Here is a 23,716-nt window from a genome sequence, read left to right as displayed (position 1 = left end):
ATTTAACTTCTGTTAGACATAATGCCATACATTTTTGCATACATTCACAGTAAATATGTATTCAGTATGATAGCTGTTTAACAGAAGTTAAATTCTTTTCTCACTTATTCTGACAATGTACTTAACCGCAAATAAAAGAACCCAATAAAAAGAGTTGTTAAATAATACTGAAGTCACGTTGTAATAACAATAACTCATCCCTCTCGAGTTTTCTTTTAGAGCTTTGCCAAAAGCCACTGTGTCAAGTGTCCTTATTGGGTTGCCGTACGGAGTTGTCCAATATGGCGGACCATCTCGCACATGCGCACTGCAGATCGGGCAGAGCTGCAGATCGGGTAGTGACACTGGTAGCCCGAACATATCTGGTACTGACACCGGAACAAATCTGCCACTTCCTTACAGAGCCCCTCCTCCAACACACACGAACGCGCACATGACCAATGAGGGCACGAGATAAGTTTGTGCACAGAGGAAGGCTGACAGGCAGGTAGGCTATGGGGGTTATTCCCTATCTTTATTCAAGAGCGTGGTATTTAAATTTGAGAGCATACTTTATGTATTTATTTCCCTCAAACCCTGTCCTCACACTCAAATAGTGCCTGCTTGCACTTAGATTTGCTCTGCTTGTGCTCAAACTGTACGCTTGCACTCAGATATATTGCTGCTTAAAGATTTTTTCTGCTCTCCAGATTTATTCTGTGCGCGCTCGAAACTTTTGTGCAACAATCCTGTCAAAATCCCTCAACCAATAGGAGGCCTGGTGTCCTTGCGGGTGCGTTCGCTTTACTTATTACAGCGTCCCGTAAGGGCGGTTACTCTTTGGTTTATAAACTCCCGCCCTCCACGGCTTTATAACATAACATGTACTTCACTTCGCTGTACAACTTTTTTTTTGGGGGGTAAACACAGTTAGTATATGTTTATAAAACGGACAAGTCAAATCAAGCAATCTGATGTTTCTTAGCCGTGATATAATGAGCGTATATCCCGGGTATAATTGTAGTTACTTTTCACAAGTCAGTATCCCTCCGCGTCTGAGAACCGTTACAACTGTTACATTACGTCCGTCACGAAACTAACTAACTAACAAAGCTTAAAATGGAAACATTTAAGGTTAATTTCGACCTCCGTGGTGCCCTTACTATGGAGGTGTGGATTGAGAAGTGCCTATCTCCAGAAAAAAAAGCACCTAAACGACGACAATGCTGTCTGTCTAATATGTTCTCCAGCTGTTATTGTTGTTGCATAGCAACCACCTCGCACTGTGTTTTGTGCAGAAGGCAACGGAGGGACTATTTTATTTTGAACATCATTATTTAATAATAAAAACTATTTAAATTGGAGTGTATATTTTTCTTTCACATTGCCAGCCACACGTAGTAACCGTTTTATAAATGCAATAGCTCACTTCAGGCCGTGATATACGAATATATATATACAATATGGGGTTGTCGACACTCCGCTTCGCGTCGGGCCGAACCAAGCCGTAGCACAACAGTCTGGAGGAAGAAGTGGGCCGGTCGGAAAATTCACTAGCAATCCCCCCCTCCCCCCGTTGACAATTTACTAGCGATAACGAGGGCCGGTCGAGATTCCCGGGCTGATTTTTAGTCCCAGTACGCCACTGAACATAGCTATTATGTAAGATGCTGGTATATATATATATATACTAACTGTGCTTCCCCTCCCCCCAAACAAGTTGTAAATCAAACAAGTGAAGTACATGCTATGTTATAAAGCCGTGGAGGGCTGGAGTTTATAAACCAAAGAGTAACCGCCCTTACGGGACGCTGTAATAAGTAAAGCGAACGCACCCGCAAGGAACACCTGGCCTCCTATTGGTTGAGGGATTTTGACAGGATTGTTGCACAAAAGTTTCGAGCGCGCACAGAATAAATCTGAGAGCAGAACAAATCTGTAAACAGCAATATATCTGAGTGCAAGCGTACAGTTTGAGCACAAGCAGAGCAAATCTAAGTGCAATCAGGCACTATTTGAGTGCTGAGGACAGGGTTTGAGGGAAATAAATACATAAAGTATGCTCTCAAATTTAAATACCACGCTCTTGAATAAAGATAAGGAATAACCCCCATAGTAGGCCATCCAGTTATTTTAGCCGGGCCGGCTAAAATGATTGGTCGTGCTTTTTACAGCTCCACGGCTTCCACAGATGAATTTTTTGTATGTATTTATTGTCAAAGCATTTAATATATTCATTGCTATCGGGATGTTAAGAGCATTCCATGGAATATAACAAAAAGTGTTTCTGAAGTGAATTACCTACCCCACCTTTAATGTATAATATCCTGCTCTATATTTTGTTTACTGTAAATTTGTATTTCAACATGTATATTTTCTACTTTCGTAAAGCTATTTTATTTCTATTTGAGATATTTACATTTTGAATTGTTTATTTCTAGTCTTTTTTTTTTTTTTCGCAGCATGAGGTCTAAAACCACCAGACTAAGGGACTTTCATCCCACAGGCCATACGAATGTTTAACACCTGAACTTTTGAAAGAACATAAATAACATTCATCTGTTTGCAACTCACATAATATATCATATATATATATATATATATACTCCAATTACTATAGACTATTCTGCACAGTTTCGATCATATTCTGTTTCTATTCTATTTTATTTTTATTTACTTGTACTATTGTATCTGTTTTATTGTGTTGCACTCATAGACTGTATATATAAATATATATGTTGCACTGTTGGAGGAGCCTGTGACCTAAGATTTCCATTGTCTTAACTACACTGTAGCTATGCACACATGACAATAAAAGCCTTGAAACTTTTAATTTCTCTAATGTACTACTATGCCTTGTCTTTTTATGCTGCTGCAAAGCAAACATTTCCCACATTGGGATCAATAAAGTTAGACTACTTCTTATCTTAGCTCAGCCCCTCTTATCTCAACCATAGACTGCGAAGGACGATAGACTCCAGTCCCCGCTCCCCTCTGTATTGACCGCGCATGCGCCAGTATGAGACACGCCTCTTCTTCTATCTGGAAGCCATGTGGCTGTGGTTGGTAAATAAATAGCTCTAGTAATTGTAGTCTTTGCTTTTATTCTGAATTTCGGAAACAAACCCTGACATTGCAGCGTCGAGGCAGAAAACATGTCTTCCAGCGTGGTGGACCTCGAGGCGCAGGTGGAGTCGGTGCTCGGCGCGCTGGTCAAAGCTGCGACGGTGGAGTTAACGAAGCTGTTCGAGAGCAGATACCGTGCCTCGACGATGGATGTGGGCCGCGCTGATGACAATAAGCACAATAAAACACAGGATACTTTATCGACTGGGGACACGACACGCAGCATTGGAGTGCAAGTGGACGAGGACATGTGTCCGCTGTTTGAATTTACTGGTGCGTATGTTTGCAGCTTTAAATGTTTTCACTTCCTGTTTACGTCCATGGCTAGGCTACATGATTATATTATACATCCATGGGTTATATGCACGAGGAGAATGCACGCTATATCCTTAAAATGCAAAGTACAATTAGTAAGATTATATTCAGTGCAACTTAAAAAACATGTAATGTTTTTATTTAACTGTTGCCCAAAATCCTGCATGGTGTTCCCCATTGCTAACCCCAAGTGTAAAGGAATGTATGGGTCTTAACCCCTCCCCCTTCTTCTCCACAGACCCCCCTCCGCTCTCAAATGGAGATTGTCTGGGGGAGTGTAGCGAGAAGGAGGTGCAGGGGAGCTACACTGCCTCACAAACCTTCCTGTTTGAAGATAATGGCCAAGTTCACCCAGAGAGGTCGCCTCTGAAGGAACAGGTCAGTGAGAATTTACAGGGGTGTAAATCAGCTGTGGAATGAAGAGGAACAGGCTGAATGAAACTGTAAACAGCTTGATTGGCTCATCATCACACCCTGGCTCGTTGTTTATCATAGCAGTATTCATTTTTTGTTTAATGTTGCCTCAAGGATGATCTTCATTGTTCCCATTCCATCCAGTGTACCGCAAACATGCAAATCGTGTTTGTTTCTTCTTCAAACAGGTTGTGGCAGAGACTGTAGATATGGTGGAGGTGAGTGATATTAAAGAGGAGCCTCCAACTGATGGTGATCCTCACACAGAAGTTGTTTTACAAGGTAAGGAACATGAAACACACGCTGGCAAACACAAGAATATTGCAAATGGGGTTTAGCTGCAGTAGATTCAAACATTTCTTACTAAATGTACTGTACATTTTTTGTAATAAGCACATTTTACCAGTGGGAGTTGCAATTGAGAAAAGAGTAGGAAGTATTCACATAATCCATGTTTGTTAAGAGCAGACTGGGCTCTGGTTTCAGACAGAGGGTGAAAAGAGGTACCGCAGGATGAGAAACATATAGGTTCACTGATGGAAATAATTTGAATTATGATTGTTTAAAGCAGGGGTGTCAAACTCAATTTCATCGCGGGCCACATTAACATTATGGTTGCATCAAAAGGCCGGTTGTAACTTTAAGACTATATAAAAAATACATATATAAATATTCAATATATATAAAATAACGTATTATATTACATTATTGCCTCTGCATTGGATTATTTTCGGATAGGGTAATAACTAGGGATGTCCCGATCACCTTTTTTTGCTCCCGATCCGATTCCGATCATTTGATTTTGACCTCCGCCTTGCAAACATTGCATCTGGCTGTTACACTGCCTTTGCTTTCAATTTTATAATACTTCCAAACTCCTGACATTTTCTCTGTCCCGACTCCCGAGTCACCAGCTGAACGTAGCCTCTCGTTAGCTTACTGCTACTATTAGACACTGCGCCCACTCTGTTGCCAGGTTTGAGAGAAATAAGCAACCAGATCTATGAAAACAAGCCCAAAGAAAGCAACACATACATGATGTTGTGTAATTTTAAACCAATACTAAGTCCTCAGGATGACTTTAAGACGTGAACATGGTCATTTTTGTTTTGTAACATTAAATAAAAGAATACAAATATTTTATAAATAAAAAATCCCGATCCCCGATTTTTTTCTCCCGATTCCGATCTTTTGAAAATCACGTGATCGGCTCCGATCCCCGATCACGTGATCGGATCGGGACATCTCTAGTAATAACTTCATAATTAACTACGTCTGAAAGAAGAAGTCTAGGGCAAATAATTGCAAGTCTTTTCAGTGAGAATGTCATAAAATGTTTTTTTTTTTAAAAGTGTAATTCTGAGAAAAATTTAAAAATCTGAGATGCATTGTGGGACATGTAGTTTATGGGCAACGTGCTTCTGTAAATCGGCATGTAACCGTATAATAAACATATTATATTCTTTGCAAGCTCTTGTGGGGCCACAGAAAATGAAGCCACGGGCCGGATTTGGCCCCCGGGCCTTGAGTTTGACACCCCTGGTTTAAAGCTTTTTACACAATTGTGCTGTTGAAGAATAACTTTAATACCATAAAGTATGGATGATTTAACATGAGATTACACCATCCATATGCAAAAATATAGTCTTTGAACTATCAGGCTCTACCAAGGAAATGTATCTGTGACTACAGAGCAGTAACTTGACACCACTCTTATACAGCTGAAAGTGAAACTAAAATACGGCACATGTCTGATAGGAAAAACTGCAAAGAAACCCCAAACATCACAAAATAAATATTGTGAACTGAACACACTTTAAAACAAGTTGTTATGGTCTCCTGCACAGATTTGTGATGCTTCAATGATAGAATATGAGGCTGCACATCATATCAGTGCATCTACTTGACTTTTTGTTAGACATTTCACAAAACAAATATACACAACTCGGCCACAGAGGAATTCAGGAAAGGCCGCTACACCACCCAAGCTTACAGTCAATTGTGTACTTATGTGTTAAACAAATGACAGAGAAGAGAGAAGTTTAACCTTTAGAGATTTACTATTTCTAAAAAACAATCTCTCTTTAGCAGTTGGAAAACAGATGGCAAGACAAGTCAAAATTAGATTTTTATTTTACCTTTATTTAACCAGGATAGGTCTCATTGAGATTAACAATCTATTTTTCAAGCGAGTCCTGGCGCAAGAATGGTAACAGCACAGTTAGCCAAAGCATTTACAGACACAGCGACCTGCTTCAAGGTCATTTAGAGTTGCTTTGAATTTGTTTAGAGACACCAGCTCTCTGAGTTTCAGCTCAATTTGCACCTGGTTCCAAGCCACAGGAGCAGCGTAACTGAACGCCCTCTTCCCCAGTTCAGTACGGACTTTTAGTACAGTTAGATTAAACAAGTCAGGGCCGCCCCTGGTCAACTTGGGGCCCCAAGCGACATTGTGAGATGAGGCCCCCCCCCCTACCGACAGGAGTACAACAAATGTTTTTGGAAACAAAGTAGGCTACTTTGCAAATATAATTCCTGTTTATTATTATTGTCAACAGTTACTTTTGTATACAGTGAGGTAAATGGTAAATGTGCATGTATGTCGTTCACTATGCGTTTACAGGTGAATACGTCTGCATTTCCTGCCGAATACTAGCCTCAAAAAGATTACAATATAATTAATGCAAATAAACTACTTCTACTACTAATAATAATCATAATCAATTCAATAATATAAATACTATATTATTGTATTGTAATATTGTTGTAATAGTCAAGACAAAACATGTTTATTACATGATCAAAAACTGATATTTCTTAAATCTGTATTCAAACGTAGTTCCCTCTGTCAGCAATGTATCAACAACTACTCACACATTTCTCTCAGTATTTCTCTGTGTTGTGGTTGACATGATGATGACTGTTAGGAGTTAAGGGGAGAGGCTGAGCGTCACCATGAAATGTGCAAATTGACATACAAATGAATAAAAGGGGGAAAAATGCTCCATGTTTTTTAGGCTGTAAACTTTAACTGTTATGTAAGCCAACTAGACAGACAGTGTATCACTCTTCCTCCTGTACATTAGCAGATAAAAGGCATAACATGCTTAAATGAATGTTAAATAAAGAATGCTGGAAATAACTGCATCTCCATTAGCCTGTATGCTATGCAGAGACTGCCTTCTTCATGTCGTGAATTGCAGCTGATGTTTTAATATGGCAATTGGCAATTTGACTTGTACAACATTCGCAAGTTGTACATTTGACTCATACAATAACCCACCTTCGAGTGATGCTCTAGTTTCTTCATGTTTTGTTTTTTTTTCCCTCTTGCTTGCGCTGGACTGAAACTGTCTTTTCACCGACATCTCTTCACCTGCACTAGTGGCCGTATCAAAGCCGTGATTGGTCAGATGTTGATTCATTGCAACGGTGTCGGGTTACAGACGTGCTCCCCTTGTCACCTCTCACTCTCACTCTTGCGGGGGGGGTGTGCGGAGAACTGCGCACAGCAGCTGAGGCCCTCTGGGCGGGGCCCCCTGTGCAAGGCGGGGCCCCATGCAGCCTGCGTGATTGGCCTGTAGGGAGGGGCGGCCCTGAAACAAGTCCTCGGAGCGAAGCCGATAAGATCCTGTGGATTTCTGGTTTATGTAGATCCTTAGAAAGGGAGCACCAAGAATAGCCTTATATATAAGGATGTGCCAGTGTTTCAATCTATGCGTGGTCAGGGAAGACCATCCAACACGAGCGTATAGGTTGCCGTGGTGCGTCAATGTTTTGAAATTTGTGATGAATCTCAGTGCACCGTGGTAGATGGTATCCAGCGAGTGAAGGCACTGAGAAGATGCATTCATATAAACCACATCTCCATAATCCAGCACAGACAGAAAAGTTGCAGACACTATTTTTTTTACATTTTTTCAAAAGTTCCAGAATGTGTGGCTTAAAAGAAAGAGAATTGTCAATTATAATTGCAAGATACTTATACTGCGACACAGATTCAATCTCCGATCCCTGAATATTGCTAAAGTACACTTGCCACACCTAATAATCTTAACCATATACAGCAGATTTTGTTTTGTTCAAACTGAATTTTTATTTAAAATGTCCTATATATAAAGAGAGGACATCATGGCAGCGATGCCTTTGGGCAATACTTTTACTTTCCCCTCACCACTAGACAACTGATTAAAGACTGCAGCCCTGTTTGTTATCATTTACCCATGAACCCCTTACACTAATCTAATGGAAATTAAATATGTTGGTCCTATGTTTGATTAAGCACTCTGGTCACTTTACATTAACAAAAAATGTATGCCGGTGCAGTTGAAGCTCGATGAAATAAATAAGGTGGGAATGAAACATATAATTATAGGTGCATCTTAATCTGTTTCAGTCTCTGCAGCGACATGGACTGAGGAACCAAGACACGAGTCTCCGCACTGCTCCCCAGTAAAAAAGATGCCTCTCATTATCCATCCAGATATAATTTCTGGGAAGAAGGTTACGTTTGTGTGCCCGTTGATTCTCAAGCCTGGGTCTCCAGCCCTCACACCGGACATTCCACAGAAGCCAATCAAAACGGAGCCTCTGCAAGTCTGCATCAGCACCGCTAACGGCATCGCCTACAGCCCGTCCCCGTCTGATGGAGCTGCCACTCCTGCTCAGGTTGGGGCTTTGGAAAACATCCACACGCCAGAGGAGACGAAGAACAGCCTCGACATTAAACTGAAACAGTCTCATCCAGACAAAAAGCTGAAGCACGGCTGTGTGGTGCAGCTGGTGGACGTGTTGAGGGGGCCAGCATCAGAGGCGAAGCTTCAGGATGCTGTGGCCAAAGGTAATGGTGATAACCGTAAAAACAATTATCCTCTGCCCAAAGACCTCCGCCGCCACCAAGGTCTTCACACCGGCCGCCGCCTCTGTTGCTTCACCCCCTGTGAAAACGGTATCTGGCGGCTTCAGGAGGTGGTCGCCCACTCCCGCGATGGATACCCTTGCAGCAACTGTGGGAAGACGTTCAAGCGAAGGAAGATTCTACGGCGGCACGAGCGCTTCCACACCGGAGAGAAACCCTATGCATGCCTGAAGTGCTCGAAGACGTTTGCACTGAGGAAGAGCCTCCGGCGCCACTTGAGGTTCCACACTGGGCAAAGGCCACATAATTGTCCGAAGTGCGGCAAAAGCTTCCGTTTGCGAGAAAATCTGAAAGCACATCTGAGGTTTCACACTGGGGAGAAACCGTTTGACTGCGCCATTTGTGGCAAGACGTTCAGGATCGTCAGGAATCTGGAGAAACACAAACGGGGCTGTTGTGGAGTCTTTGTACCTTCATTCAGGACAATTGCTGGCCTGTAGCCGTGGAAACAGATGTCAGTGGCTGGTTTTGGTTGTTGTATCACTTTCTACCTCAGACAAAAAACACTATCACTTTTCTAGATGTAATGTTTGGACAAAGAAGTTAAAGCTATGAGAAGAATTGAAACAATCTAGTTTCATTCCAGAAAGAATTTAACAACCAACATGAAGAGGTGCATTATGATCTGGCTGTTTTTACATTTGTACCTATACTACTGATTAGTTTTCTTTGTTTATTATGCCTTGCCATATTTTGCCTATTATGATTTTGAACCAATAGTGAGACTGAACGGTGTGAGTTGTTCCGCAACATGACACTTTTCTTTAGATTTCAAATCCCTACCCATTACCCTATCCCTATTGGACCTTATAACCGGAAAATGATATACATTAGTCAACGGCAAGAGACAAAACATGTTTTGATCCTGTTTACATTTTGTTGTGAATGACACATTTGATGTTTTTCATGTGAGAACCTACTGGGACAAAACATGGGATCTTTGCTTCATCAGGAGATGTTGTCATGTGTTTTATACTATACTTTTTTTCACTTTATACTCATGTCTCTTACCAAAAAGGTTTAGTTTTATATTTCTGTTATGATGACTGAATGTATGTAGATGTCCTTACCTTCAAGACCAAGATGTCAAAGCCTATCCATGCTGACTATAAGAAATCTAGTTCTTATGTTAAAACCCTTTGGAATGACAAAGGTACTTATGACCAAACAAATTGGATCACATGTTGTCTTTTTTTGTTAATGAATCTAAAAAGTTGTTAGATTTATTTTTTAACTTCTGATACTAAATAACATTGTGTTTTAATAAAAAAAAATGGTGACCTGTATTTTGTTGTCTGCACCCTTGAACAGCTCTCTCATAATCACCCAATAGCCTATACAAGATTTATATTTTAACTAATGTATTAATTGATCGGTTAATAGACAAATTACTCTAGCATTATAGTTCTCCTATGAAACCCTTTTAAACGTATGGTTAATTAACTGCATGTCTTAAAATCTAGACAATGTGTAATTCTTTGAATAAGACTCATATGCAGTGGTGGGAAATGTAAGTAATGTAACGTTGTCAGAAGGAAAAAGGGAGTACACAGGGAAGTCATGGTTTAAAGAGGAGGAATATATAGTAAAATATCATGATTTGTTATCTTATTTATGCTTTTTTAACAATCGTAATCTGTTAAGAAACAAGAAAGTAAGGCTTCAACATAAATATACTGGAGCAAAATAACAAAACTGTCTTCCAAAATGTGGAAGAGTATCGGTGTAAAGTGGGGTCAAATATATGTTTGAGTTAACACCAGAGTTCCCATCATGCTTTGGGTGATGTAAACAGGAAGTAGTCAGTTAGCTCCGCGCTACGGGAAGCGTAGCTATTCATGTGCTGCATTTTTCAACCTAATATATACATTTGTGTTAATTAACACCATGACAAGTAATGCAAAATTAGCATGTTTTGTTTAGCTCTCACTGTAAAAAATGTTTTAGTTGCAGACAACAAATAATGTGATTGATATGATTGATCCTGAACGTCATATCTCTGGACATGGGAGAAACGGAGAGGGTACGTTAAGTGAGTAAATACATGTTGTATTTTCAGCAAAGCTCTGATTCGAGAAGATAATATGTTTCAGTTTATTTGGATAGTTGGACAGGAACCAATAACATCACAGCTCTGTGTCATGTCACGTTAGTCGAGCCATGACGGTCTGGACTTTGAGCACTTTTATTGCGCTGTTACTCGTGTTAATAGTTAGTCAGAATACACTTAGTGGTAGAAGGACTGTTCAGTGACTTGACTTCAACAACATATTCTCAAACTAGCAACAACTCAATTCAGCCCAGAAGAGTTCAGATATTTACTGTGAATTTGTTTTACACTCTGTAATAATGTCAATAAGTAAGCAATTTTATTTCTTATTTGTGTTCACTCTAATAATGACATTTGGGCAATTGTTGTCTGTATTCAACTTTAAAACTGATATTATATTTAGAGACTTTCTTTGCTTAGGCCACGCCCACCAGGAAGTACATTTATAAACATGCAGCAGTGCTTTCGCTTTACGGAAGATAGCAGACAAGTTTTACTGAGGTTGTGTTACTCAACTTTAACTTTTAAGGTAGGAACCCTTTTGCTGTTTAACTGCCAAGATCATACCTAAGGCCGCTAAGGCTCACTGGTTTTTCAAAACAAACAAGTTTTACAAGGCAGCAGCTGAGTGCTGGACAAACGCTGCAGTTAACCCCTTACTGTCCCCTCTTTTCATGCTTTCTTTGAACAAATAGGGATCAAGTATGGAAGATACGGATAAATTAAATCTTGAGGAGATGCTGATGTGCCCGGTGTGTCAGGACACGTTCAAGGACCCCCGACAGCTGTCCTGTGGTCACACCATTTGTATGGTCTGTCTGGAAAACATGATGGATCACTCCTCAGACGGCCCTTTCCGCTGCCCAGACTGTAGGGAATCGTTTGGACCCATCGTAGAGGTGCAGAAGAGCTACGCCCTGGCCAATATTGTAGAGCATTTCAGGGTGATCAAGAGGAGGAGGGTATGTGCTATAATGACCGTGACACTGTTGAGAATAAACATGGACAAATGTCTCACAAACCTTTCTCTTTTTTCAAAGCAGGAGGAGCAGACAACAAATGTGTACTGTGACTGCTGCCCGGAGGAAAAAACCCTGGCCTTCAAAACGTGTCTGAAGTGTGAGGTGTCGCTGTGCAAAGAACATGTCAAGGACCACCTGGAGCTCCTCGTGTTCACCGGACACCCTTTGGTTAGCCCTCTGGGGGACCTCCTGGAGAGGAAATGCCCACATCACGAGGACAAGGTGCTGAGGTACTACTGCAACGCGTCCATGCGCTACATCTGCAACGTGTGCACACTGGAGAGCAAGCAGCACAACCTGGCAACCGAGGCCTCCTCTGTCCTGCGAAGACAGCTGACTGTGAGCTTCAGAAACACACTGTATTACATGAGAAACATCTTGGCATCATTATGTTATTAGGAACAAAGTTGGATTTACAAAGGAAGTTTGTTGAACATTTCTTCTGGGAGTAGCACACGGGCAGGAGATTCCTGTTGATGCATGTTGTGCAGAGAAACAGGATTTTCTGGTTCCTCAGAATCTCAAAGTCTGACTGAAAATCTTTATGCGATCTATGGGACTCATTTCTTTTTTTGTGCGGATCCCATAGAATCCAAAGATGCAAATATGTAGGCTGTACATGTTTTACTCATTGAAACATATTGCTTATATGAAAATATAGAAAAAGCAGATACATCATATGCTGTATATATAACTGTCAGATAGTTTAGAATAAGATGATTTATTTTTCAACTACTTATTCTAAGACACTTCAGGCAAAAACATAATTTTCATGAAAAGATAAAACATTTTAAATTATTTTCATAATATCTGTAGCAAACAAATATGTTTTTTTAAGTTTGGAGAATAACATGTGTGGGGTGGAATATCTCTGCTGCTCCAATGTACTTTATTCAAAATGGTATTTTTTTAAACACATATTTATCCTTTAATAATTCAGTAGTCCATATTGCGATTTCAATTAATTGTGCGGGCCTAATTTAGACAATTGGATTTTCAGGGCTTTTAAGTCGAACTGTGTTTGTGTATGTATTTAACAGGAGTACATGGACCAACGCTTCGAAATGCTTAAGGCGCAAATTGCAGAATCCAGAGACAATTTGCAAAAAGAAATCCTACGTCAAGTAATCTTTGTTCTCTTAATATCTGTTATTCTTCAGTTTGTTTTCAACACTTCAGATGTAACATGTATTTCCCTCCTGACAGAAACAGAGAGTGATCCCCGCCGCCTCGCCACTCAACAGTGTCACAGTGGTGCTGCTCTTCCTGTGGTTCATCGTTCTGTATTACGGTAACAGATGATAAACCCTAGAACTTGTTGTCTTGTGTGTGTACGTGCACCCACTGATGTCTGTCCTTGTTTCCCACCAGCCTACAACTACTCTGTGGAAAACCAGATGCTAACAGAGGCGCTGGAAAAACAGCAGAACCGTGTGCATCACGTTTATTCTACCATTGAAGGTAACAAGAGAGGCATGCAGAAAGAAGTTGTAGGTTAACATTACGTTTCATTTAGCTGACGCTTTTATCCAAAGTGACCTATAATAAGTGTATTCAACCATAAAGAAACAAACTCAAAAAGCAAGAAATGGCTACTGCATTAGCTTTAAAAAAATAAATAAACCTTACTTTTTGTATTGACAGTCAACACAGGTTGTTTATCAGTGGACTAACTGCTGTCCTTATATCAATAGGGAGCTTGTTCCACCATTTCCTTATTAACAAAAGCTCATTGTGGATTCAACAACTTTAAAAACAATAACTTGTGGGTTAGACTTAGAGTATATTTCCCTAAATCTCTAAATATTCCTTTATTGGCCTAATAATAACTCCCTATATTAATCTTAGTGCAAAACCTAAATGTGTAAGATACAATTAATTTTGTGACATTTTCTCAGAGTATGAGCAACTTTCTGTCCGATCTGATGCTCCACCTAAATGGAGACCTCCTTAAGAAGTTAGTTGATTTGTATAATCATTTATTTTTCCTCTTCGTAGAACTCTTGGTAGGACATCCAATGAAAAGACACAAACCTCTGGAGACAGGAGAAGCCACAGGAGACGATCTGATAGAACATTGGAATGGAAATGTCAGTTGAAGGCAATTGAAGAGAACAATTTGTTTGTGTTGGAATACATTTGCTATCCTGATGGAGGTGCTATAATCTGTCTGACTATGAAGAAAACCATTGTCTGCCTTAAAGAGAGATCAGACAAAGATTGTGTTGCATTTTAACATCCTGGTTTTGGCCATATACGTATGGGATATGATTATTCTCGTGACTTGTCATGATTCTAAAATGATCCGATTTGAGGCTGGTCTGGATCATTTCTGTAATGGCTAAGTTGCTTCAATATTTGAAGATTCACTTTTGATTTCTGGCTGCCTTAATTGTGCCTCGTTTACTACTCTGGCTTTGGCTTGATCAAATCTCATTTCCTTTGAGTAAAGTCCTGTTTTAAGTACTACAGTAACACAGCTTTAAGAAACGAAGTCAAGAGAGAGAACACTCATTTGAGCACACCTGCTGTTTTATTAAGAAAACATTTAAGTCGAGCATTTTTTAACAACAATGAAGAGAATGTTTTACAAAAAAAGGGAAAGGCAGCATCAAACCAAAACGGCCACTGTTTCAGTCCTAACCAAGGTATACACAGTGGAACATGTTTTTCCTTAGCATGTAGTAAAGACAGAATTGTTAGTTCAGACATAAAACAACATTTCAGGCATTTCAAATCAGTGAGAACTCTACAATCATGTCTTAAACTGCTGGGAAAAGGTTGAAATGGTGGTCCAATGTTTTACAATAAACAAGTATAAAATGACTTCATTTGAAATAAAAAAACTGAGAGAATACCAGACTAACTTTGATAATTTATTGTGATGATCTTTTCTTTAGCTGCCTTGACGTCTCAACAAAAAGCTGTACACATAATCAAACATAACACTACATTATTTCAAAAATATTAATATTGAATCCTTTTAGTAGCATCTACTTGTAACTGTCAGACTTGTAGTAGAAATCAGAGAAATGGATGTTTCTGTGCTGCATTGGTACTGCAGTCGTCTTTCAACTGTTAACACGTGTCCTATTTTGTTTTGATGATGTGCAGCAGCTGCTCTCTATTTCACCATGGCCTGATTCCGGAATGAGCACCACGCCCTGAATATGTTTCTGAAAAAGAGAAAAAATACATTTTAGAAAAAGTTTTTCTTTTATACACTTCTGAACAAAATCTTGAGACTTCGGGAACAATGACTCTTTTCGCACTGATGGATCGTAACGAGGTTGTAAGTAGAGCTTCAAAATGCAAAAAGAATAGAGAGCAGGCAATTCAAACTCAAAAGTTTAAGACCATAAAAAAACAGAACTTAAAGTGTCAAAAATTAACTGAGTAGTGAGGATCCCCACTGTTGTTGTTGATAACTTCAAAAATGTGTTTCGATGTGAGTGTTTCCTGGAGGCTGGTGGAGAGGATGGCTTCACAAAGGGCATCCACGGTCTGGAACTGCCTCCGTTTTTATAAACTTCCCTTCCATCCATCCCCAAACGTTCTCAATGGGATTTAGATTAGGGGAACACCAAGGATGGTCCAAAAGAGCGGCGTTATTCTCCTGGAAGAAGTCCTTCATTAGGCAGGCGTTGTGAACTGCAGCGCTGTCCTGTTGAAAGACCCAGTCATCACAAACTAGGCCCTCAGTCAAGAGGGACGCCCGCTGCAACCTCTCCACATAGCCAGCTGCCGTTTGACGCCCCTTCACAACCTGAAGCTCCATTGTGCCATTGAAGGAAAAAGCACCCCAGATCATGATGGAGCCTCCACTGTGCCGTGTAGACAACATCTCCAGTGGGATCTCCTTGTCATGCCAGTAACGTTGGAAGCCATCCACCTTTCAATGTCCCATGTTTGGTGCACCCTTGCAAAGTCCAGACGGGCAAGTTTGTGGCGTGGGAAGAGACGTGGCCTTCGAAGACGTTTTTTGTTCTTTAAGCCCTTCTCTCGCAGACGCCATCTCATGGTTATTGGGCTGCAGTCAGCATCCATAATGGCCTTAATTTGGGTCGAGGATCGGCCTGTGTCTTTACGAACAGCCCGTAGGATCCTCCGGCTCAGCGCAGGTTAATTTGTTTTGGGTCTATCGCTTGACTTTTTTGGGCCATAACCCTCTTCTTTTAAGAAATGTAAAATGACCGTCTTACTGCGTCCAACCTCGGCAGCAACAGCGCATAGGGATGGGTACCGAGGCCCGGTATGAAAGGGGTCCCAGGGCTGAATTATTAAAGACAGTGGTACCGTTAAGCTCCAACGTTATCGGTCTTTTTATCGGTACTGGAGACATTTAAAAAATATAAGTCATGTATTATTGCTACACAAACATTATATTGCAGTTTTAGTTTCGCCAACTCCGTTACTAATACGCAAAAAGACTGCAAAATGCGTCTGTGATTATTTTTAGTATTTTTGATCTTTCCAATCCAGACGAGAGATCTCTCTCTCTCCCCCGCCTGTGTGGGAGGGGGCGGGGCAGTTTACACACACTCAGCTGCTACATGCAGCAACACACACACGGAGGAGATGGCGGAGAGAACGCGCTCCGAGGTGTGGTTAAACTTTACCCGTGTCGATGTGGACAATGCTCGTTACCTAAAGTGCAATAAGAGTTTAGAATGTAAGGGCGGTAACACGAGCAATTTGTCGAAACATCTTGCTAAAGTGCTCCACATTCAGACGGAGGAATGCACCGTCTTCGACTATCTTTCTAGTAGCTCTGTAGCTCCATCCACGAGTAACTTTTCCACGTCAGGTATGTTATGTATCCTTAATTTTCCTCCAGAAGAACCGTTAGGCCTTTTGCAGCATGCCTGTATGCCCCATCTGTGTTGCTCTGTGCCACTGTGTTACTGCAGAAAATACTTACAGTTCTATAAGTTCACATTATTTACAATTTGTTTAATTTACCTTTTTCTTTTTTTATTTAAAACAACCGATAAGAGTACCGTTAAAGGACCGGATTGATAAGCGGTATCGATAAAAGCAGTAGTACCGTTAGAACCTTCATGATACCCATCCCTAGTTACGATAGGCCTTGCTTGTGCAGCTCAACAATCCTGCCACGCGCAAAGATAGAAAGCCTTTTTGCCTTCGCCATCAGGAGGTCATGACAGAGTAAAAACCTGAGTGAAAATTACATGACATTTTTGCGCAGATTTTGACTTTTTAAATAAGGCTATGGTCTTAAACTTTTGATCGACCGATGAACAGCCTGTTTGAGTTTTCATTAAATTGCCTAGTCTCTATTTTTGGTCTCTTGTTCCCGTTTCTTCTTTTTGCATTTTGAAGCTCTACTGACAACCTGGTCACGATCCACCAGTGCGAAATGCTAATTCTTGTAATTTCCCCCCGGTCTTAAGATTTTGTTCAGGAGTGTATGTGCTGAAAGCTAAATTAAAAGCATGTTTATAGACGTGTACAAACCTGCAGTGAGTGGCCACACATTCGTTGCTGCAGTATTCCTTGTCCCAGTCGTCGCTCTCCACCGCAGGGTTGCTGCAGCCCGTCCTCACACACACACTCCCCACAGCCGCCACATCGCTGGACCCATTCACCTCCATGTCCTCCTGGAAAGCAGTTGGGAGAGCAGCATCAGCATGGCTACAGTACTGTGTTTCTGTACACTGATTTGGGATCATCGCAGTGGGTGATAAGATTATTCTGTGTAACTTCTTCAATGTTTTTGTTTTGTTCCTGGTGCACTACGGGACCATTTTAAGAGGTTACATTTCTAACAATTTATTGAGAATAATGCTATGCTTTATAAATAATTGAATCTTAAACCTATTGGTTATATATAATGGATCATATTCTATGTACTTAGTGGGAAACACTGCTCTGTAAGTATTAACCCTTTTTAGATACTTTTGGAATGTATTTCAATCAAAGAAGGACAATTCACCACATTTATGTTTCATTTGATGTTAAAACACAAGTTATTAATATCCACTCTGATTTAAAACTAACATTATAGTTGCAGCAGAATTGAGAAGGGATCAAATTTAACATTTTCTGACTTGAGGCAGAACATGGCCAACATTTCAACAACTTTGACCTGAACCTGAATAATATCCAGCACTTCTTAAAAATAAAGATTATGCTGCCACAACAGTGTGCTGCTAAAAAAGGTATTATTATTATTTGTATTCCATCATTTGATTATTTCAGTTTTATAAATCTATTTGTTTTTATTATTTCATGCGGTTTTACTACCATAACTGTTTATTATAGCTTTTTTCTTTTTGGTTTCAAATGATATTATTTTCTTCTTATTTTGTGGCTTTTCAGTCGTCTTTGAAGCACTTTGAAACACTTTGAAGCACTTTGAACTGTATGAAATGTGCTATAGAAAATCTATTTATGGATTTAATAAGCTAGCTTCAAAGAATGGAAAATCTAAAATTGTGAAACAGCCAATCAAATCAAAGAGTTACTTTTGGATAAACAAGCCTCACACATAAAGCATGTCAACAGATCATTTACCTCATCTGAGTGCAGCACCTCTGTGACCTCGTCGTCGTCCGCACTGCCCGACGTGTCAGCAGAGTTCACCTGCAGCGAGACCACCGCAGCCTGGGCGGAGGTAGTGGGGGTGGAGGACACGGCCATTGTGTTGGGGATCATAATGGGCAGGGTCTCTTTGCCCTGCAAGGACGAGGGAACTATTTTAATCTGGAGTGGAGGGGGAGACGTAGCCGCCACGCTCACAGGGAAGCCGGCCGAGGAGTTCCCCCCCTGCGGCTTGGCCTGTAACGGTGGAGGAGCGGGGGCCATTTGCTGGAGCCGGGGCGGGGGCGGCGCGTTCTGCATCTGCTGCAGCGGGGGCGGCTGACGAGAAGCCCCCGCCGCCACCAGGGAGGGGTGCAGAGAGCGGACCACCCCGGGCAACATGGTCACCACCTGCCCCCCCGCCTGCAGCAGGTGCTTGGGGATGATGATCTTGGTGACAGTCTGGGTGTGGGGGGGTCCAGCCGCTGGAGCCGGGGACTTGTTGGCCCCCGTGCGGGAACGCGTGGCCCTCTCCGGGACGTCCAGGATGATGTTGGAGGCGCAGATGTTGGTGATGGTGTTCTCCTCCAGGCTAGTGGCAATCTGGCGGTTGGCATGGTGACCGGCGTAAGGAAGGGCTGCAGGGGGCGGGTGGGACACAGGGGGAGGAGGGAGAGGGGCGGTGTCCATCTCCTCAGTGGCGGGCTGTGGTGAAGAAAAATAAGTGTTGCTATTGCTTTAAAGAAGGACATTTTATTTTACAAACGTCTTTAATGCCGTAGTTGGGATTAAACTATGGAGCTCATTACCAAATGATTTAAAGAGCTGTACCAACATCTTTAGTTTGAAGAACATTATGAAATAAGAATAATTATGGCCGTATAGCTCAGTTGGTAGACCTGGCGGCCCATGTTTGGTCCCCATACGGTGGACCCAAGGTTTGAATCCAGCCTGGGACCATTTGCTGTGTGTCTCCCCCTCCATCTCTCCCCTTATCAATGTCGCTAAAATAAAAAGGTACTGGATGCCCAAAACATTCTTTAAAAAAACACATATATATATACATTTTAATAATTACACCGTATCAAGATGTAACGTAATACTTCTGGTAGATTGTTGTGTTGACTGTCTTTTTATGTTACTTCCAAAGTTCACTTCCAGTGATGACAGACAAGATCATTTTGAGTGAGCTGCTGACCAATCAGAGCTCAGTGTGCGGAGTTTAAAGCGATCAAGTCATATTACAGGAGAAAGGAAATACAGAAAAACTGCCGTCGCAGGAAAGACGGCCGGCAAAAATCACCGACTGTGTGAACGTGAACATTAATAGAATATCACCTCCATCTTCAGAGCAATCTGACTATTATAACATTAGCGTTAAGAAAGCTTACTTAAATATCTGCCACAACATAAGTAACCGGATCAGAGTAACATTAAGTACAGTCCGCGGCATATCACTTCATAATGTATCATATATTTTCTTATCTGAGTCAGCTGAGCCGTATCGGGCCGTGCAACACTCACAGTGTCACATACTGTATGCAGAAGTATTATTTTAAGCAACACATTAAGTTGACGAAACACTCGAGACAAATGTAATTAAAGTCAGATCGTGTTTTAGACGGGGCCGTGATATCATAAACCTGTTAATGTACGCATTCAAACACTTGTTCTGTCACCAGCTGTATTCACCTTGCAGGTGCAGCTATGTGGCTTTGATCCTGGATAAAGTGTTTAAGTCATGGATGTTTAAAGTTTAACTTCTTCATATTTGTCTAATATTATAGTTGACTTTCCATTCAAGAAGTATGACGCTGCGCTGTCAGTACGCTTGTGATTGGTCAAATGTTGCTAACCCCGCCCCTTTCATGTGAACGCACACTCAGCCGGACAGAGAAACCCTGGCTTGAGTTACCGAGTTGATAACCAGCGTCGTAGGACCGCTTAGCGAGAGCGCGTTTGTTTTGGGTTAGTTAAGCCAGATAACTCAAACCTATCCAGGGTATGTTGAACTGGATTCGTAGTACAGGCCTCTGGAAGATTGTTGACATCCTCCTGGATCGAATTTAGTTATTTTACATTCACATTATACTTTTTGTAATTTGGATTGTCTATGTTGTAAATGTATTATCTTTTTTAAGGTATACCCACAACACCAATTGCACATCTGTCAATCCTGGGAGAGGGATTTCTCTGTTGCTCTTTAACACATAACTTTAACCCCCCCATTCATTGTGGGGTTTCTGTACACACTGTATCACCCCTGAGACAAATGTGTTATATTTCTTATTGGGCTATACAAGTCAAATTTGACATGATCTTACCTGTGTGAGCTGGTTGGCTTTATACGCTGCCAAGGCTTTCAAATACTCCTTCTTGGCTGCATCAGTCTTTCTCTTATACACCTAGTGGAGACAAGTACCACCATTATAAATCATATTTCTCTCCAATTAAACTTATGTTGTGTATATAAATATGTGTTCCTATACCTGTTTCTGTTCCTCAGCCAGGCTGTCCCACATGGAGGCCACAATCTTTGACACCTCCCCAAAGGAGGCGTTGGGGTTCTGGCCTTTAATGGCTGCCTGTGTGTCTCTGAAGAACAGGGCGTACGCTGACACGGGCTTCTGTGGTTCATTCGGGTCTTTCTTCTTCCGTCCTTTCTTAGCACCCAGCGCCGCAGACATTGAGGCCGGCTTCCCACCGCCCCTCCTGCCCGCTGCTGGAGCCACTGAAGACGTGAGAGCAGGGTGGGAGGACATGTGGGCGAGGGAGGCGAGATACAGGGGGGAGTCTACAAGCACACTCCTCTGAGGAAGGATAGAGAAAATGGAAGAGAGGGGAAAGTAGGTATTAGCTGTAGGCTCTTAAACGTCAAATTCAAAATGTGAACAAGAAGAACATTAACATAGGCAGGTAAAGCCCTCACCTTGAAGTCATCCATGTCCTCATCCTGCAGCGAGCCGGCTGGGGATGGTGTTGCACAGAGCGTCTGGTCCAGTGTGTCTGAATGATGCCCGATGCCGTCCCCCCCGAGACCCAGTGCCAGCTCCGCCGGGTTAATGGTGCTCAACTGGCTGCTTCCCAAAAGACCATGGCTGATGTCCCCGAGTTGGACATCAATGGTCATGGGGGATGAACTGCTGAAATGTGAACCGCTGGAACTCCCAAGTTCCTGCAGGGGGATGAGAACACAAAATGATGAAAACATTTGTAAATATAAACCACTTATGGATATCTGTTCGAGGGTCCACGGGTAGAGCGCTCACCAGAGCAGAGGAGCTTAGCAGGGCCCCCCCTCCGCCCTGGCCCATTGCCACAAGGTTCAGCTGCTCCAGGCCTTGAGACCCGGAGTTCACATAAGTGGAAGCGAAGGAAGGGTCATTGGCTGCCACCACCAGGTTGCTGACAAGGCTCCGGGATCCTGGAGGCCCAACGGTGCCGTCTGACCCATCTGTCATCTCATAGTGGGAAACTCCATCATTGATCCTCAGACGGGGGTCCGGATCCAGGGAGATGGGGGGAATCTCAAACACTTCATCACCGAGACTGGGAGTATGGAATGTTTGCTGTATGTGGGGAAAGACACAGAGCACATATTGAGTTTTCATTAAACTAAAACACATGTAAAGATAAACACAGTGAAGATGGTTACACTGCACTAACATGGTACTTGAATAAACTCCCTCACCTCGGCAGACAAGAAAGGGTGACCCGCTCCACTGATGGTGAGATAAGTGTCGCCGCCTTCTGGAAACTGAAACAAACCGTTAGCATGAAACTAAGTCATGTACATCTTCGACATGAATACAAGTTATAGTTATCAATTTGAGATGAATACTTGTTTACATTGGGTTACCTTGTTTTCCTCAGAGTATCCGCCATATGCTTGTGTGTCCAAAAACTCCGAATCATTTTGAGCACAACCATCCGAAAGAGAATAAAAATTCAGGTCCATTTTGAGAGGATTTACTTACATGTAAATAAACTATCGCACACGTTGTATACTTGTTTGACAAACTGAACTTCTTATTCATTCAAGTCTAATGTTCCAACATTAACTAAAACCGCTAGCTGGAGTTAGCGGCTAGCTAGCTAATTCCTCTCGGTTTGCATAACGTTACGGTGGATGAGATGATGCTAAACTAGCTTAGCTTCGAAGCTCTTGGCAGAACTGGGACACTTCAGTATTTCGAGGCTGATGGAAGTCAAATAATCCATATAGTAGCAAAATTATACGTTTTAGCCCCCGGGGAGCAAAGTTTACAGGAGACCCAGCCTGTTTTATACAGTATGGGGGCCCAACACATTCCCATTCATATGCTGGTGTGATGCTACTACCATGTCCTAGTAGCTAGTGTCGGGTTCATGGTCTGTGGGAAATATTGCGATTGCCTCATCAAACACTAGTGTTAACCGTAAATTACCTTAAATATTTGCTTTGTGTCGCCTATGTAACTTGTTAAGCAGCAAACAACCAGTATTATTAAGCAAAAAGCTTAAACTGTTTTCACAACCGTGTTTCTTATTTTAACGTTTTGTTAACCAGTAGAATACGAAATAAAAGATGTATTTCAATTTACATATGAAGTACACAATGAAACTACGGAGACCCCTAAGGGTAAAATATCAGGAAAAAAATTGTGATTATTTTCACATAGTACATTTCGTTTTTTGTTTGCATACAGTAGCCATGCTGTTACATTTATGTGTTCGTTAATTTAGGCCTGCATAAATCGAAGAATAATTTCACGTAAAGTACGTGTAATTATCAAAGCAAATATTATTGATTCGCATATAAAGACAAGTGACATGTTACTTAAAAGGCCATAACAAACCTGTAAGGGTCTGTAAAATAGGTATGTAAATATACAATTACAAAACTTTCCTTGAATAATATTGGTTTATTTTATTATTTATTTTCCTTACCTTCTGCAGCCATCTAATGTCATGTTTGAATGGGTGAAAGATGCATTGGTTCTTATTGTCAACATGTAATATTGTGATCTACCTGTGAAATATTTCGCTTAATCCCTTGACTTCACCCCAATTGAATTGTATTGTTACAATCACATTTGGGTTGGTTTTTGTACATTTGTTGACCTTTAAATAACCTTTATCACATGTATTTAATATAATATATTTACTGTTGGAAAGCAAGTTTAGTAAGGGATTAGTTATATTTTCAATATAGTGGAAGAACTCAATAACATCTCAGCCATTTCCAGGAAAATCAATAGATGTAGAACATGTAATGTATATATTAGCAAACTTTAAGCAGTTCATATCTGCTACCATCAGATACTTCATTGGTCTCAAAACATGTTGGTTTTGTGGAAATAACTGGCA

The 23,716-nt window shown here is 41.3% G+C and overlaps 3 protein-coding genes across 9 annotated transcripts; 2 read left to right on the top strand and 1 right to left on the bottom strand.

The window, feature by feature from the left end:
* Positions 1–2,987: 2,987 nt before the first annotated feature.
* si:rp71-1g18.1 (uncharacterized protein LOC559922 homolog) lies at positions 2,988–10,038 on the top strand. The gene is made up of 4 exons (XM_034232002.1): positions 2,988–3,378; positions 3,659–3,798; positions 4,023–4,116; positions 8,231–10,038. The coding sequence occupies exons 1-4, from the start codon at positions 3,135–3,137 to the stop codon at positions 9,190–9,192; spliced, it is 1,440 nt and encodes a 479-aa protein (XP_034087893.1). The 5' UTR covers positions 2,988–3,134; the 3' UTR covers positions 9,193–10,038.
* Positions 10,039–10,316: 278 nt separating this feature from the next.
* Positions 10,317–14,690, top strand: LOC117556603 (E3 ubiquitin/ISG15 ligase TRIM25-like). 7 transcript variants are annotated; one of them, XM_034232008.1, is made up of 7 exons: positions 10,317–10,775; positions 11,498–11,764; positions 11,843–12,163; positions 12,865–12,948; positions 13,031–13,115; positions 13,196–13,285; positions 13,823–14,690. In XM_034232008.1, the coding sequence occupies exons 1-7, from the start codon at positions 10,758–10,760 to the stop codon at positions 13,921–13,923; spliced, it is 966 nt and encodes a 321-aa protein (XP_034087899.1). In that variant the 5' UTR covers positions 10,317–10,757; the 3' UTR covers positions 13,924–14,690. The 7 variants fall into 7 exon arrangements, with proteins under 7 accessions (XP_034087899.1, XP_034087904.1, XP_034087903.1 ...); XM_034232013.1 differs by having other exon boundaries at positions 10,317–10,784; positions 11,846–12,163; XM_034232012.1 differs by having other exon boundaries at positions 10,317–10,784.
* LOC117556595 (TOX high mobility group box family member 4-A-like) lies at positions 14,335–22,755 on the bottom strand. The gene is made up of 9 exons (XM_034231997.1): positions 22,227–22,755; positions 22,059–22,124; positions 21,637–21,936; positions 21,297–21,542; positions 20,857–21,177; positions 20,692–20,772; positions 18,362–19,072; positions 17,303–17,445; positions 14,335–15,000 (listed from the first exon to the last, which is right to left on the bottom strand). Exons 1-9 carry the CDS (start codon positions 22,323–22,325, stop codon positions 14,949–14,951), a joined length of 2,019 nt encoding a protein of 672 aa, XP_034087888.1. The 5' UTR covers positions 22,326–22,755; the 3' UTR covers positions 14,335–14,948.
* Positions 22,756–23,716: the final 961 nt, after the last annotated feature.

The sequence above is a fragment of the Gymnodraco acuticeps genome, unplaced genomic scaffold, assembly GCF_902827175.1.
Source record: "Gymnodraco acuticeps unplaced genomic scaffold, fGymAcu1.1, whole genome shotgun sequence".
Classification (NCBI taxonomy): domain Eukaryota; kingdom Metazoa; phylum Chordata; class Actinopteri; order Perciformes; family Bathydraconidae; genus Gymnodraco; species Gymnodraco acuticeps.
Note: the sequence above shows the minus strand (reverse complement) of the source record. Positions and strands in the feature narration are given on the sequence as shown.

Coding starts and splice junctions, on each gene's coding strand:
- LOC117556595 (XM_034231997.1), bottom strand. CDS start 22,325: ATGGACCTGAATTTTTATTCTCTTTCGGATGGTTGTGCTCAAAATGAT. Junction 21,937..22,058: donor ACCCTTTCTTGTCTGCCGAG/GTGAGGGAGTTT, acceptor CCCCACATACAG/CAAACATTCCATACTCCCAG. Junction 20,773..20,856: donor TGGCTGAGGAACAGAAACAG/GTATAGGAACAC, acceptor TGTCTCCACTAG/GTGTATAAGAGAAAGACTGA.
- LOC117556603 (XM_034232005.1), top strand. CDS start 11,254: ATGCAGCAGTGCTTTCGCTTTACGGAAGATAGCAGACAAGTTTTACTG. Junction 12,949..13,030: donor AAAAAGAAATCCTACGTCAA/GTAATCTTTGTT, acceptor CCCTCCTGACAG/AAACAGAGAGTGATCCCCGC. Junction 13,286..13,822: donor CGTTTATTCTACCATTGAAG/GTAACAAGAGAG, acceptor TCCTCTTCGTAG/AACTCTTGGTAGGACATCCA.
- si:rp71-1g18.1 (XM_034232002.1), top strand. CDS start 3,135: ATGTCTTCCAGCGTGGTGGACCTCGAGGCGCAGGTGGAGTCGGTGCTC. Junction 3,379..3,658: donor TCCGCTGTTTGAATTTACTG/GTGCGTATGTTT, acceptor TCTTCTCCACAG/ACCCCCCTCCGCTCTCAAAT. Junction 3,799..4,022: donor GGTCGCCTCTGAAGGAACAG/GTCAGTGAGAAT, acceptor TTCTTCAAACAG/GTTGTGGCAGAGACTGTAGA.